The sequence below is a fragment of the Musa acuminata genome, chromosome BXJ2-8 (genome assembly GCF_036884655.1).
Source record: "Musa acuminata AAA Group cultivar baxijiao chromosome BXJ2-8, Cavendish_Baxijiao_AAA, whole genome shotgun sequence".
NCBI classification, from domain to species: domain Eukaryota; kingdom Viridiplantae; phylum Streptophyta; class Magnoliopsida; order Zingiberales; family Musaceae; genus Musa; species Musa acuminata.
The window spans coordinates 45,935,755-45,952,619 of NC_088345.1; the positions used below are offsets into that span (position 1 = coordinate 45,935,755).

The following is a 16,865-nucleotide window of genomic DNA, read 5'->3' on the forward strand; positions in this document are numbered from 1 at the left end:
CCATATATTATAATTTTGAAGTCTTGTTAGATCCAAAATCAATATGCAAAACTTACTTAAGTCAACTTATTTCCTCAAAAAATCTTGAAAAAAAAAAAGATGAAGAGTCATGGAAAAAGATGTGCTACCATCCAAGACAGTGAATGAGACATTGCATATCTTGTTAAGTAAAAAGGTTTATTTTTTTAAAATATTTGTGAATCATGATCACCTGAAAAATTTGAATCTTAGGGACATAAAACCATATGAAAATATAGTAACATATATATGTGTCTTAAAAATCCATTGAAGAATAACAACTTATAAAGAATAAAGGGTAAACCAGTAATCTCCTACTGTGGAGATAGACATTCTACCATCCATAAGGGGTGATAATTCAAGTGCTCTCCTTTTATAATTGTGGATCATAATACATAGAAAAGAAAGTGAATCCTAAGGATGTATGAATTATAAGATGTGTGATTAATAGTTGTGAATCCATATGAGCATGTTATTGCTGATATATAACTCATAAAAGCCTGACATGGTACCCATCTGAGTCCAGTTGCAATGAATTGTGTACCCCAAAAATACACTGCATGGACGGCGGATTTTAGATTTCCTTGGGTTGGGGCTCTCAAGATTTGGACAAAATCCAAGGGGGGAAGAATCTTGAAAGGGTCAAAGGCAGAGACCAAAAGTGTCGGCGGGGCAGTTGCTGCCCGCATCATCGGCACGTGAGAGGTTGGCGGGTGTGGGAAGATTTGGCACGAGCCAACACGGACCAGAATCCGACGTCCTCGCACGCACGCTTTGGGTTTCTTCTTCCCCCTCCCCCTTCGACCTTTCTCACGCTATGCCGCCCCCCTTAATTGGATTCCAATTTACCGCACCACACTCAACCTCCCTCCCTCCCTTCCCCTCACACTACTATAATATGTTCCCTCGCCTTCCCTGTGCTGCCACATCTCTCTCTCTCTCTCTTCCTCTTTCTTCTGGTGTCTCAAGGTGCTGCTCCCTCTTCCTCCATCCTCGCTTCCTTTTCTATGCTCCTCAGAGGTATGTTGGTTTAGATATTTGGAATCAAGTTTGATGCCTCACCTTTGTGTTTGTAGAGAGGGGAGGGTAGGAGATGGCGGGTTGCAATCAGGGGAATAGAGCTTCCCAGGGTGAAGAGGTATGATTGTGATTCCTGGTCATGTCATTCTTTTTTCTTTCTTCTACAAGTAAATATAGCATTAAAATCCATAAGTCGATCGATTTTTTCTCAAGTCAGTGGACATGAAAGAATGTTTGCTTGGGTTGATCATCCTGGAGGCATGATTCTTTTACGTTTGAATTAAGGCATCCCTTGCAATTATTATATAGCAGGAAAATTAATGTGAATTAGGATTGGAAAAGTTGAGGAGGCACAAAGAATGAGGGTGTACAATTAGGTGGACTCAGTTTGGAGAAGAAATAGGAGATTGAGGTCTATTGCTTCATAAGCCACCTAAAATTTAAAGAATGTTGCAGGTTACGCGGTACTGCTTTTGAGTTTTGATGGTTTCAGTGCTAGCTTCCATTTTGGCAATTTGGTTGTCGGGTCACTCATCATATTCTGATCAGGAAGGGTTCGCTGAGGAATTGGGGAACAAACAAAAGTAATACGAGCTCTCACTGGCAAACTCTGGAATAAATTTGTACTATTCGTGAACGGTTTAAAGCTATTTAGGTGAACTGAATCACTGCTGAAAATTCTCATGTACGATGCTAAAGTTGCAGGTATCAGCTCTATGAGAGCTCACAATAGAAGAGTTTCATATGTGATTTGGTCCACCTAAATAGGAGAGTTGATAACTTTTGGAAGGCATTTTTTCCATGCTAAATCATTGAATAATTATTGGCTTTTAGTTCGTAAAGTGATAGCAGTAAGTTTCTGTATATTAAATGGAGAAGAGATTATTCAATCTACCAAATAAGCTCTATAACAAGCCATTAGGTAATTGTCATGCCGTGCATCCCTTGCGAGTCTGGATGTCGTGCTTTGGACATGGCTTCCCTTTTTTGTTTTGTTTTGTTGTGTTTTTTTTGGTGGCGTGTGCTGCTGATCCAAGATGCAAGTTGTAATGTCCGGATGAGTTTAAAGGTAGGCGGTTAATCTTCAATTTCCTTATTTTTATTGGACGGTGAGACATTTTGTTCAAGTCAAGGAAATAATATTGGGATGAAAAGAACACAAGAAGACAAAACTTTCAATTATTTCAGATCTTCACAAAAAGTATCCTCTGATAAAACATTGAAGGATGTTTCAAGGCTTCCTTTGTGATACATTTCTTGAGAGGAGAAAACCCTACAGCTGTTTTTGTAATAATTTTCTTGGGTTCACTATTTACATTTTTAAAATTAACATATCTTAGGCTAGAAATTCTTTGTTTTGAATTAAATCTTTCATCTCTCATTGGATTATTTATCCACTTTTGAATTACATATCACTTGCTACTTAATCTCAGGTGATCTTGGAGAAAAAATATGGAGGAATTGCACCAAAAAAACCATTAATCTCGAAGGTGAGTTTGTTTCTTTTGGGTGATTATGTTTCTACTATTTATGCATGGTAAACCATATAGATTCAGGAATCTAACTCCTGGCTTAGATCAAGCCTTTCATAGGTTTCTGATATTATTATTATTATTGCACAAGCTTCGGTGGCATAAGCTTCTTATTATATCTCCTAGCATGTTTATCTAAAGCTCTTCATGTGTCTAGTGTACTTGATTATTTCTTGCCCTAATCATTAAGCTAAGGTTTCTTTAAGAAATATTTTAAGGAATCAACACTCATCATGCTAGAATTAGGCTCACAAAGAAAGCAATCTCATTGGAGATGCCTGTTCAAGATGCATTGTTAGGTTATTCTTCTTTAGAGAAGGTATTGGACTAAATATTTAGGGAGGACTTTTATCAATGAAGGGCCAAGTGTAATCAAGGGCAACCTGCCTCTGATGGATTATGACCATAATTTTGTCTCAGATCTTGGCTAATACTGATGTACATGGTCATTACTGGTTGGAGATGATCATATGGAATTATCTAGAGAAATGACCCAGAAGACTCTAGAGTTGAATGGTGACCAGAATACATGTCTCATATTAAGTAATAATTAATTTGTATTGTTCTTGTTGGTTGCAGGACCATGAAAGAGCCTACTTTGATTCTGCGGACTGGGTCCTCGGCAAGGTAAGCTTATTAAACTTCCATGATACCTTTAAATGATTATATCCAAATACAGGGTGTGAGAAGTGGATACAGCAATAATATTTTCCTTTTCAGAAAATAGTCTAAAGAAATCAGATTATACTCGGCGTTATAAGCAATCCAAAAGTACAATTATGATGGAAAATGCTTTTCACCCTTCACATCGGGTCTGTGAGTGCCCACACCACCTAAAAATCTTAACCAAAATGGTATTTACCATTATCACAGCAAAAAATAGGTTTCGCATGATCAGGTGTGTAATATATCACTCTACAAAATTTCTTCAGGTAATTTGCTTCTTAAAATGGTTTTGGAGCATTTTGCTTGTGTCATATCCTTTTTGCAAAAATTCATTGGGAATTATTTCAACGCGCTTGTTGCTGTACGAAATAAAGTTTCCTCTTTTCTGATATCTTGATAGTAGTGGAAATATAATAATCCAAAAAATGGTATAATGAATCAAATTATATTTGGGTTTTGTGAAATAATGTTAACATATAACTAGACTGGTATGACATGAACTCTGTTTCTTTTCCCTCTCTGCAGCAAGGAACTAGTCCAAAAGCAAAAACTGCTATCGAGTCTCTGAAGCCCAAGCTGAAGGTATCTTTATTTCATCATTTTTTGTATCAGCACACAGTCACAGCATGGAGATCTTAGATTTCTTTTGCCTTCTTAGCTTAATTCCTTCTCAAGTTAATATTGTCTGGCTGAGAATTAGCTCACCATAAGTAGCAATTAGATAGAGGGCACTGCATGATACTCTAGAACATGAAAATTGATTCACTCTGCTTCATCGATCTCAATATATCTCTGTTAGTTTGACGCCATCATTTTCACTGCAGCGTACTCCGCATCATCAGCTCCCACCACGAAGGCCAACATGCACATCTGGTGTGGAAGATGCAGTAAGCTTCATTTGCTTAGCTTGGTTCCTCTTTTATCCAACATTATAAGCTTGAAATGGCTAGTTTTACGGCAAGCTTAAGTAAGCATAATTTAATTGTTTTGCAGGATTAAACTGCTGGTACAATTGAAGTCTTTGATGAATCGGTGGGCTAAACCTTCATCTTCCTCCAAAAAAAAAAAGGAAATATGCTGAAAAGTTTAAAAAAATCATGAAGTCATTCATGTGAAATGTCATGGAGTTGGTGATAAATATTCTGCACTTATTTGAGAATATGAAACATGGACTTCTCTACGGTTGCAACCCTTTGTTAATTCTAGAAATATAGTCACCGTGGTAAAGAAGATGTGTTCTTTTCGTTATTGGAGCATTCTATAACTGAAACTTTGGTTTCAAGTCGGCAATATCCACAGGACTAATCATGTCAGTGAGGATTTTAGCTTATTATCTGCATTGCTGGCTGCTAAATTATATATAATGGTGAATATTAATTTTGCAAAGTCGATTTTAACTTTACAATATATTTTCAAAAACACTAAAATTACAAGAAGATAAAAATCCATATACGAATAACGCCTTCATCATTTGACATTCATTCAAAAAGGGAAAAGATTGCTAATATTATTCACAAATATTCTTCTATCCATATCCTGCATAAACTCTGAATGTTCAATAATTTAACGAAGCTTTAGGTAGAAAGGGCAGCAGTGGAAACAAGGCGCTACAAAATTGAATGATATATTTATTGTACCTGCGACATTGCAAAGCATGTAGCATTAATTCTTACAAGACAAACCGTGAACATTTAGAAGACTCACAAAGATTTGGAGGATTATCTGAATCTTGCATGCTTAGGGGTGGTCTTAGTGTGCGTGCTGCTGCATTTAGAGCAGTACCAGTCCCCCTCGGGAACAGAATCAAGTGGAGGATCACAACAGTCAATATGGGTACCAATCCCACACCCAACAGCACCTGCCTCATCACCACAGATAAGCATCACTTCCCCCCTGCCGGCTGACCCACAAATAGCACAGCTGAGATCATCACTGCTTTCTTCTGACAACAATCTGGCATCTTCGCTTATCTCTTCAGAGCAGCTCAACAATTTTGAAAATGATTTCTCAGCCCAACTGTGTGTTTTATAGAGCACATGCTTCTCAAGAGAATAACCTGGTTTACAAACATATTCTACTAAGTAATCAGCTGCTACACATGGGATCTCATGCCTCAAAAACTCTTGCACCCACGAGTCAACTCGTGGCATACTTGGACTGACAATGGCAAAGTCAACACCAGCCTTGAGGATGCGAGTGTACGGTGGAGAGGTTGCCAAGATAGTGCCATCTCCAGCTTTTACCACACGCTTCAATGTATCCTGGTTCAGTAACAGCACAACAAAAACATATGAACATTAACTAATAGCAAAACTAACGTTTGAATATAGTACTGAAGACCAAGACTATTAAGTATAAATGTCCATTGGGTTCATGGCTATTATAAGGAAAATGACACTATAATAGGATTACATGGAAAAAAAATCTATCTATATAACCACAAGATACTACCAGAGTGGGTGCGATACATTCTCCATATATGATGATACTCATGTTATAGAAGGCACCATGTCCTGTCCGCTCTCTCAAGAGTCGCCATTGCCTAGGAGCTTCTAAATTGATCGCACCATCTTCTGTAAGACCTTTCCTGTACCACTCAAAAGGCTCTTCCTCCAAGAATTTTCCAGCTTCACAACTAGCAGTTAGATAATCTGTTTTCAGAATCCACCTGAATTCATAAGTCAGTTACAGATTAGGTGAATGAGGTGCCAGTTATCTACCAAGCGGCAAATGTTGTTTTTATAGCTAATTACTATACCACATACGTAAGAAAAAGCATCAAGCAAGTCTTAGGGCTACAAAAGTCAATCAAGTATGAGAATTTTGATAAAAGGCATTGTTTAAGTGGTACAGCAAATCCTGAACTTCATAGGAAAGCATTCATAAACCACTCAGTCCTCAGGATTATTTGATTCCAGTAACATACCTTCCAGCAGCAGCTGCTGCAAAGAACTTCTCTGTTCTGCGAACTGGGTCTGGAGCAATAAAGTGTGTCGCTTGATAGGACCAATGGTGGGAATCCCTGCAAACTTTTCCTCCAAGTCTTCTAATGACTGCCTGGAAATGCTTTCTCTGAATGCGTTGTCCACTTAAAATGAACCATGCAGGTTCCGAGTATATAATTTTTTTGGTCTTTCTTATTTCAATCTTTTGACAATTATTAGAATTCTGAATAATTTTTTTATCATGTTTGTTGACCAATTTACTGCTGCAACTGTTACTACAGTTAGAACTGAATCGGGAAACTTCCTCTGGCTTGTTCTCCTTTTCTGGATCCATTGATGTTGTGTCCTTCCGATCACTGGTTGCATCCTTTTTGGCATTTGCGGGGATAGAAACTCCTGCAGCTTCCACCCTTTCCTTCATAACTTCATCAGAAAATGTCTCAACCACACCATTCCTCAAGTTTCTGCTTACCTTCTTATCCTCTGGTACCTTCATCTTCTCTACTTTACCTGAAATGACTTCAGCTTCCTTGAGATATTTATCTGGATTGTCAACATATTTGTCTTTCCTACTGCTCAATGCATTATGCTTTGAGCTGCTACTCAAACTCCTCTTGGCAACAACCTTCTTAATGTATGAACCAGATGCAACTTTAATATTGTTTCCTTTACAAGCATCATCACTAGCAGTGGTCAAGAAATTTCTGGTTGTCATGGCCTTGCCATCAGAAGATAGGGAAGCCTCAAATTGCTGCAATACATGGTTCTGTGTAAGTTCCTTCATCATAACATTTTGAATTTCAATCCTGGCAGTCTCACCATTCAAAGATTGGGTGCTGCATTCAGCTTCCACTGGACCACCCACAGATATTTCAGGCCTTTTATCATTGCAAAGCATTTCATCAGTATGTTTGCCAACAGCCAAGGAACCAAACTGGTTTGCAGTGCTTCTCATAATTTCGCAATCATCTACCTGCATTAGCGCATCATCTACAGGAATATTTGGGAGTGCCTTGCCATCCATAGAAGCAATTACATTTGTGGCCATCTGTGCCATGTTGAATAAATCAACTTTTCTGCATTCCTGCTTATCTAAACCCTGCTTTAGAATAGGAATGCTATGCTCAATGACATTTGAAGATTTGATCATAGCAGGCTTCCCATTTGAGAGTGAATTTCTCTTGCAGCTAAAGGACCTAGAGACAATTGTCTGTTGATTTACTGAATTTGAAGGCACTGCATCTTCCAAAGAGTGGTTGGCATCCATAGGCACAAGATACTTGTTTTCTTTAGGTGAAAGGAGAACAGGTTCTACTTGTGCAGATTCTGTATCTGGTGACTTACGCTGCAGGGAAGAATGCATCAAAGATTTAGGGGACTTTGAGCCACCTCCTGAAACAGAAACTTTTCTCTTTTGAGGCAAAACACTACTGGTTGCTTCCACGTTATTTATCCCAATATGTGCCATTGAACCTTGAATGTTGGCTGGCTTATCAGTTGCTCTACTTCCTTTTGGTTCTGATGATAAGACATCAAAATCTTTATAAAGTCCTTTCGGGGAAGTATGAACTTTCATAAGTGATTCTTCTGGTGAAACTGACTTATTCCGAGACTTCTTTGAGAAAGGGACTGATTTGACACCAACCATACTTGATGTTGATACAGTTCTAGCAGACAATGAATAGGCCTCCTTTAAACTACCAGAATCAGATTGGTTAAAAAGTTCCCCACCAACCATAGCATCTCTTATGGCATGATCATTGCTAGTTTGTGCAACATCCCCCACATTCTGATGATGGACCTTGCTTCCAGGACTGCATTCAGACAAAGTGTTTCGAGAAAAGTTGTCTGTGCAAGGGCTCGTAAATAATGTATTATTCATGATATGATTATCAGCAAAAGCTGAGTGAATTGTCATAAAAGTATCTTTTGGAATGCTGAGCTTTCCCCTCGATGGAATAGACATATCAGAATCCCCAGAAAGAACTCCACCATCAGAGATAGATTTTCCCATACCACTACGCCCCACTGACTTTTTACCAACATCTTCAGTTTCCTCATCTGAATCCTTTGCCTCAGCCTCCAAAACCTCTAATTCCCAACCACTGTTCAAATAGAACACATTTACAAGGAAACTTATCATGATAAATGATGGTAGTGCTGAAATAACATTATAAAACACCATTTTGTACCATATTTAGAAGCATTTGATTCGATATGGTAATGTAGACAAGATGAAAGGAGGGATATAGGAATCATGAGTCAGAAAAGCATGTTAGTTCTTTTAGTGGCATGGAAAGAAACAATGCTTCACTTTTGGCCATCTCTGTGTTTATTCAACGTTTTCCATGTACGGACAAGTTTCCGAGGATCCTGTCTCCATACATGGAGGGCTTTTGTGAAGATAAGGCTTCGAAATACAATAGCATAGAGCTAGTGTTCATAATTTCACTAAATGACAACCAAGCTTGCAGACATTTGACATGACATCTCAAGGACTTTGTATTTCCTAACAAATCTCCAGTTCCATAAAGTAAGCTGAATGACTCATCAAATTCTTACTAAAACAACAAGGGCAAGCGATAGAAATGTAACAATTTGATGTGAATAAGTTGACTTACAGCCATTAGATTAAAAAGGTGATTAAAGCTTATAGGAATTAAATCCATTAAAGAATTTGCACATAGTTTGTAATATGGGATGATCCTGATATACTACAAATTAGATATTGGTAAGGAACAAACCAACAAACCAATGAAGGAGGCCCCCACTAGTGTGAGGTCTGGAAAGAATTAATGAATGCAATCTTACTAAGGTATTTAGAGAAGTATTACTTAAACCTTAAGTCTCCCAAATCCCAAACGAGCAACCTTACCTTTGCGCTAAGGTGTACTCTCAAATTTGTGTCTTCTATATAAAACTATCATTTGCCATCAATCTTGAGTATTATAATGTTAGTCATCACCACTGTGTAGTAAGATGAGAGAAAACGATGTAGGGAGCAAAATGGGAGTATCAAAAATAGTTCTTGAAATATTGAGAGGATGATACCACGGAATTCAGAATTAATCATGTGCCTCATGGTTCTCGCTTCAGACAATTTTTGTTCCACTATTTGTACTTCAACTATGTAAGGCTGAAAATAAAAGTTTTGAATCTTTTACATGACATAGATAAAAAATTTACTGCATAATACAATTGGATTATACATACATACATACATACATACATACACACACACACACACACACTGCCAAGGACATGCCAATATGTCCTTGGTGACTTTAATAAATTTGACAGTTGGAGTCCTCAACTGATTCTTGGCAGTCTATATATATGCCCTTTGAGCTACCAAATCATACAACTTTCAATATATTGAATGTGGATATTGAGAAAAACACTGAATGACCTCTAAAACTATTTTAGCTCTCTTAGGTTTTTTACCTTGTGTTAGATCATCTGAGAAACATCTGTATACTTATGGGATTATAAAGCTCAATGAGAACTGAGAGAATTTAGGATTATGAGAGCTAAGGATTAGCTTTTAAGTCAATGAGTACTATATGCCAGTAATTAGATTGAAAGTGCTTCTCATGAGAAAAAAATCTGAACTTCAAGCTTAAAAGAAAGAGCAGAGGGAAAGAATTAAAGAATTTGCCTTGGTTGTAGATTATTGGTTGTAAATCTGTACCTCAAGCATAAGGACTTGGGAAGTGGGTGTAAATCACTTGTGATCAAAGCACTATAAAGGGCTTGTGTCCTCTTTTCTCTCTCACCTATCTAGTTCTTATTGTTTTGATAATTGTTTTCTGCGCTGTGCTTGACTTGTGACTAATGTCTATAAGGATGCATTATAAGAATTCAATATACTGCATTCAAGGTTGATTTTGAGAAATTGAATCAAATCAGAATAGTTTTAGCAAAATAATCTATGAATTGAATATGCATCGGAATATGAAGTTTCCTCCCACCATAGTTGTCCAAGGACAAGCTTTGGAGAAGAACACTGAACTTATTGGATGATACACTCAAGAACAATGAGTGTCTTCTAGTCTATGCGTTATGAAACTTCAAGGATGCTTATGCATTGATGGATAGTCATAGGCCTACATATAGGCTAGACAAGGGACCCCAATTCATAAAATATTTAGTATCATACTTAATTTTATCCTTAATGCTTTCATCCATCATGAAAGCAATTTAAAACATTTTGAGGTAACCTCCACCTTTGTGACTAATAAAAATATTTTATTTAGTCATCAATGTTATGCAACTTATATCACCATTATCATGACAATAATGCAATTGAAATCGCAATTTGACGTATGAACCATGTTTATTGTGAGATTCCAATGACCTTTGGAAATCCAACATTCTCTCACTTGGTCCATATATCACAACAACATAAAATGGTGATGAATGATAACATCTTTAAATGACCAAAAAGACTCTAGTCACATCACAACTTATTCTCATGTAAAGGATGCAATACATGAATCATAGTGGTTGAATCCAATTCATAGAATACTCCCTTCCATGTATTACAATAGATAACACCCTCTAAATGAACACTTTATGAGTCAATTACTTTATGAATGATTCTTAATCATTTAGGGTCCAACAAACTTTATCTATGCATACTTTCTGTACACAAAAAGACTTTATTTATAAGAATTTTAAAGTAATATATCACATCAGATGCTAAATGAACTAATAATCCCCATATGCTCCACATGACCTTTATATCGTATTGCCGCCAAACCTTTGGTAAAAGGATCCACAATCATTAATTCAGTGCTAATATGATGAATATCTATTTCATGCCTCTTTATGTGATCTCTAACAGCAAGAAATTTATATCGATGTACTTGTTGCAACTTCGACTTATATTGTTCTTAAGAAAGAAACAATGGTTGAGTTGTCACAATAGATCTTTAAGTCAAAAAATTTTATCAACAATATTTAGTCATGAGATGAAATTACACAACCATAATGCCTATATAGTAGCTTCATAGCAACCAATAAATTCAGCTTAATTTTATCCTTAATGCTTTCATCCATCATGAAGGCAATTTAAAATATTTTGAGGTAACTTCCACCTTTGTGACTAATAAAAAATATTTTATTTAGTCTTCAATGTTATGTAACTTATATCACCATTATCATGATAATAATGCAAGAAATCATAATTAGACATGTGGACCATGTTTATTATGAGGTTCCAAGGACGTTTGAAATTCCAACAAATAGTTCTACATTGTATTAAATAGAGCTCGAACTTCCCCTTGGGTTGCCTAAGCCCTTCAACGCATCTCTCTTGTCAGCATTAAGATTATTATCCATGACTAGTTATGGGCTAACAACACAAATTGACATGTAGATTTAGCAAATGTAACAACAGAAACCACAATTTAACTGATAAATACTTGCATCCATTGGAACCATTAGTAAAACAGTAGCTGTGTTCTATTCTTAAGCACATACTCAAATGATATTTCCAAGAACCATGCTGTGAAAATTAGAAGTAAAATATTTACTTTCATTTGAGATTCCTTGTCAGATGAAATAATATCTAATGCACCCATAAAGATATTATTATAATGATCTCCATTCAAGGATTACTAACTGATGTGCTAACTAAACCACATTTTTTATGAAATCTATGGGGTAAAATATATCCAGACCAACAGACAGCAAGCTGCATTAGGCTTGGAGACACCAAAGACCTATTTAAAATTTTAAATATATATAGGTTAAACAAATAAAAAGCCTCAACAAAAATATTAAATGAGAAACATAAACAAATAAGCCCATAAGGAAGCTAAATGACAAAGAGAAGCATGAGCATTGGCCTGACCTCTTTGTATAATTATCTATTGGCAAGATTGCCCACGCTTTTAAGCTGAAGAAAAATCACAAAAAACACCATCAGCATTTTATTTTCATTTTCCTACAGCTATGGGTTGACATATAAATGTTTCCTTATGAAAAGTAGGGGAAATTAATCTTGCTTTACCAATCTTCCAGCCATCTATGATTGACAAGTTTGATATTCACTTTCTTAGCAAGCTCATATTTCTCACCTGAAAGCCAATAAACCAAGTCAAATATAGAATTTATTTTCACCATAGGTTTAATTTATTTATTCTACTGGGCATCTCCACTATATACTATAAGAAATCAACTTTTCCATTCTCTCTTTGTGTGACCGTGTGTGCCTCGGATGCTTGTATGTTTCTATTAATTTTAAGGGTGGTCAAGATTTTCCTTACATATTAAATGTGCCCACACTTTGTTTGCATATGCAACATACGATGCAGATAGACCTCCAAGAGGAAACATGAAGACATATTATAGGGCTCAATATTGAGCACTCAAGAAGATACACACTTCTGTACCACAACTAACCAACAAATATGAATATTGAAAAAGCAAGAATCCTACACAAGTTATTCTGCCATTTAAAGTAGACAGTACAATATATAATAACAGACACTATTTGAGCATGCCAACAGCCAGCAGAAGATTGTCATAAAGAAATCAGTTAACAGATTAATACAATCAACAAAATGAAACATTAGACAATTAAAACATCTAGCATAAAGTTGTATACAGAATAGCTTCAGTGAGTAAAGCCTTGTTCAAACTCTGTGATCATTATTGATTTTGAGTCCATACTTTTCATAAATGGCTCCCATATACAAGTCAAGCTTAAATGAAACCAATTTCAAGATAATTAAAACAAGGGCCAGAATTGAATTACTAAAGAAAAAGATATGAAGTTCTCATGTTAAAGAAGTAAACTAGAAGAATAGTCAAAACAAATGATGGAAATTGCATAAGGTTAAGCATCATTTTGCACAATCTATTTAGTGTTTACATTTTAAATAACAAGAAAAGAGAACATGCATTGCACATCAAGTTTGCCATGACTAACATTACGGTTGATGTATGAAAGCAATAAATGAGGATTGCTTATTAAGATAGATGTAGTACATACCCTCAAATTTGTAGCAAATGAGATGGGTAACCTGGTTTGCTATCAAAGGCTTAGAGAACTTTGCCCCCATCAAGGAGACCATTTTCTGTGAATCATATGAAGTAATGCTGTGTTACTCATTAATATATTGCCAAGGAGATAATATGCTGTAAGAAAGAAAATCAACAATTTTAATATACAACAAAAACAAGCAATAATGTCTCAACTCTCAACTATTGCAATCCGGCAATATCATTAGTTAAAATCTCAGGTATAACCTTCTTAGGTTTTCATTTACCTCTCCTCAAACCACTATACTAATTCTCTCACATCATCTAATTACATCATCTATAAATCTTCTTGGAACATATTCATGTCATATAAGAGTTTTCTCATTTAATCCTCTACCAATACTATGTCTAACTATTCATTAATAAAAATATTATTTTTATATATTTCCTAGCAACTTCACACATTTCTCAACATTCTAGTTATTAACAACTCAATGCTCAAATCCATAGAGCAAGACTACTATAAAAATTGTTTAATAAAATCTTCCTATTAATCTAAATGGCACATAGTGTTCATACAAAATTCTTGATCCCTCTCTTCACTTTAACCATACAGGTTATGTTATAATACACATCTTCATCACACTATCAATAGTATTGAATAATATATGCAGAATCAGGATCCTCAATTTTGATGTATACCACTTAATACGAGTAGTACATTCCGGTTTGAGAGGATATCAATATGCAGACTGCTCTCTACCAAGCAGTACTAGTGTTTTGACCGGTACCAAGGCATATAGACTGGTAATGTGCTCCTATATATTTGGTACATGCTTTAGAAAGTTCTTATATTATTTATTAAATATTAATATGTAGGACAGCTAAATGATTAGTCCTTGTAAATTTGAAGATTTTAACATATGCTAAGAACATGAAACTTGTCATGACTCAAGAGACCTAGTGGCTTTTTCAGCAGATGGAAAATCCAAAGTTTCATTAATAGTTGACACCTAGTGTTAACATATTACTTCTGAAACTCATCCCAATTCAGTCTGTATACTTACAACCACACTAAATGCATGCTTTGCCAAATCAATAAATAGACTAAGCTAGGTCCATACATACATTTGTATGTATGTGTGTGTGTGTGTGTGTGTGTTTGTGTGTGCAATTCAATCTATTGAATTTTGCAATGTGAAATCTTTTGCTAATATTAACTTCGACAAAGCATGATCCTTGAATTTTTTTTTTTTTTGTCAATTGAAATCTGACATTGTCTTTCATTTGGCATGAGAATTAAATCTATGGTTGTTAATAAAATAAAAAATAACATCCCATCTGTGCAAGAAATAACAAGTCTAGAAGACAATTGTCTATGATATTTACTAATTTAAGAGTAAGATTCTTCCTTAAGTCAAAGTACATTTCAATTTCAGGAACATTTCAGAATTATGGATTCCATGATCAACCATGTTGGAAAAGTTAATGGCAAGCTTTTTTTTAAAAAAAAATTGTCCATAATAAATATATAGCATAACTCTTTAAATATGCAGAGCATTAGCATATGTTTTTGGATTTAATTTTTAAAATGTCCAATAGTGATAACATGGCAAGATGCTAATGGCATGCCTGTCTCACAGCAAGGTCATCAAATGGGAAAAAACACACAAGTATTACCATGATATCATCACGTTCTTGCCTTTGATATCCAGTCAAGCAAATATGCAGTGACTTACTGCCAGGAATTCCATTCAGATCTTTTACAGGGCAATATAATATCTGCAAATAGGACATGAGCACACCATCACTAGTAGCTAGAAACAAGTAGAAAGGAAAAGTTATGAGGAGGATATCTTGTGATACACACAAGCAGAAGATGCCAATAAGACATCCCAAATTGAACCACAATACAAAGGAGTTAGAACTACGAAGAAAAGTGTTTTATCATTATCCACATTTATTTTGCACTTAAATAAGCCCACGAAATGGTCCAGCATGTTGTCTGCAAAGGATAGTACATATGTAAATCAGTAGAAATTCCACTATTTTTATTTTAGGAATTCAAGTCACAGAAGGCTGTCGTCATATAACTAAAGGTCTCCCCCTTGTACTTGTGTTGTCATAAGATTATTCAGGCTCATGGACTTCTGTATTGAAGTAATACGAATTAAGAATGTCAGCACAAGAGATTCAGCATTTTATAGAAAAGTTGTTTGCCTTTCAAGAGTAGGATCCCTAATATTAGCATAAGCATGGTAATGGCTCAGGTTAACATCCAGAGAAATTAAAACTTCCCTTTGTAATGAACCAGCAATACAAAGCACCATCATCAATATTCAAAGTTGCATCGACAAAATTGACATAATTAGCTTATTAATACAATTAGATAATTATAACCATCAATATTTTAAAACACTTGAATGCTTTCTACTAAAAGTGGAAGAGTCTTTGCAAAACAGAATAAACAGGATACCATAAGTATCTAGTGATTTATTGCAGGGATCAAGCATAAATTAATAGTTAGGTGCGTGCCTGGACAAGGAAATAAAATGTTGTTCACATTAATGTGGCAAACACACTGAATTTTCTATAGATATTTGCTGTCAACCTATTATTCTTAAATTGCTTTCAATCATGCAGACAAGTTGCACCAAAAGCATCTAATGACCAAATTACATAACATCGTAACTTGAGAAAGGACGAGAGAGACTGACCCTTTTAGCATCAGCAAGCATTCCAATGTCCAAACTGACATCAATCCACAACTCAGTAACCAGTATTTTCCCATCATTCCGGGCAGCAACGCATACAGGATCCTCCTTCACGAGAACATCAGCATGTAACTAATCGATTATTCACAAAACAACCCTGCCTGATCAAATCGTACGACTTACATAGACGCGACCAGACACGATCACATGAGTACAACTCCGATCATAGCGACCGACATCGATTCCCCCTCTTCGCACAAGCTCAGAGCGATACTGAAACAAAAAAAATACCAGTAACACAAAAAATAATGACCAAATTTGTACGATGGTGAAAAGAGATCATCAGGGCAGGACCAACCTGAGCTTCTGATACCGAGTCAAAACCGAAGAGAACGAACCGAACGCCACCGAAGATCTTATCCGGGGCGCTTGAACTCGAAGATCCATGAGATCGGTGCATTTGGGGACCGGGGACGTTCGACGGAGCCCTAATCGGACGGAAGAACTAAAACCCAGGTGATCGAAGAAGCGGGGTTTGCGACCGAAGGAACTCAAGGAGGCGGGGATTGAAGATTGGATTGGGAATAAGGCGGCTTCTCAGTGGGGGAAGAAGGAGGCGAAGCGCGCGGAGAAGATTTGGGAGCGGGGTTTGTTTTGGTGGGGAGGGGGCGAGTGAGGGGGGATTTTTGAGTTGGGGTTTCGTTTGGGGAGCGTTGGGCGGGAGAAGAGGCTTGTCGTGAAAAATAGCTGCTCACGTGTCCCATGTCACGTGCTGATTCGCTTTGCTTCGGAAAGCCCGAGGCCGGCTCGGGTCCGTGCCGGGTCGCTTGGGTTGGGGCTGTCTTGGCCCGGCTCGGGTGCGGAGCCGAGTTGGCACATTATATGATAGTTGCCGGAATCGGCTTAGTCAAACCTCATGTCATTAAATCATGGGCCGAACCGACGGATCGATCAATTAGTGCGATTGTAGGTCTAATAAA

General features: G+C 36.5%; 2 protein-coding genes across 2 annotated transcripts; one reads left to right on the forward strand and one right to left on the reverse strand.

Moving 5' to 3' along the window:
• Window positions 1-825: 825 nt before the first annotated feature.
• On the forward strand, window positions 826-4,416 carry LOC135619701 (uncharacterized). Its single transcript, XM_065121964.1, has 7 exons — window positions 826-987; window positions 1,095-1,156; window positions 2,472-2,528; window positions 3,150-3,197; window positions 3,762-3,818; window positions 4,061-4,123; window positions 4,230-4,416. The coding sequence occupies exons 2-7, from the start codon at window positions 1,112-1,114 to the stop codon at window positions 4,233-4,235; spliced, it is 276 nt and encodes a 91-aa protein (XP_064978036.1). The 5' UTR covers window positions 826-987; window positions 1,095-1,111; the 3' UTR covers window positions 4,236-4,416.
• Window positions 4,265-16,673, reverse strand: LOC135619700 (BRCT domain-containing protein At4g02110-like). Its single transcript, XM_065121963.1, has 10 exons — window positions 16,244-16,673; window positions 16,069-16,158; window positions 15,889-15,993; window positions 14,852-14,953; window positions 13,182-13,266; window positions 12,198-12,264; window positions 12,039-12,083; window positions 6,163-8,286; window positions 5,688-5,904; window positions 4,265-5,497 (listed from the first exon to the last, which is right to left on the reverse strand). The coding sequence occupies exons 1-10, from the start codon at window positions 16,343-16,345 to the stop codon at window positions 4,955-4,957; spliced, it is 3,480 nt and encodes a 1,159-aa protein (XP_064978035.1). The 5' UTR covers window positions 16,346-16,673; the 3' UTR covers window positions 4,265-4,954.
• Window positions 16,674-16,865: the final 192 nt, after the last annotated feature.

Bases quoted from the DNA above. Each gene is read 5' to 3' on its own strand.
- LOC135619700 (XM_065121963.1), bottom strand. From the start codon at position 16,345: ATGCACCGATCTCATGGATCTTCGAGTTCAAGCGCCCCGGATAAGATC. The intron at 8,287-12,038 runs GTCAGGCCAATG...CTATTTGAACAG, and splicing joins ATAGATAATTATACAAAGAG to TGGTTGGGAATTAGAGGTTT. The intron at 5,498-5,687 runs GTAGTATCTTGT...TTACTGAACCAG, and splicing joins AATGTATCGCACCCACTCTG to GATACATTGAAGCGTGTGGT.
- LOC135619701 (XM_065121964.1), top strand. From the start codon at position 1,112: ATGGCGGGTTGCAATCAGGGGAATAGAGCTTCCCAGGGTGAAGAG. The intron at 2,529-3,149 runs GTGAGTTTGTTT...TGTTGGTTGCAG, and splicing joins AAAAACCATTAATCTCGAAG to GACCATGAAAGAGCCTACTT. The intron at 3,198-3,761 runs GTAAGCTTATTA...CCCTCTCTGCAG, and splicing joins CGGACTGGGTCCTCGGCAAG to CAAGGAACTAGTCCAAAAGC.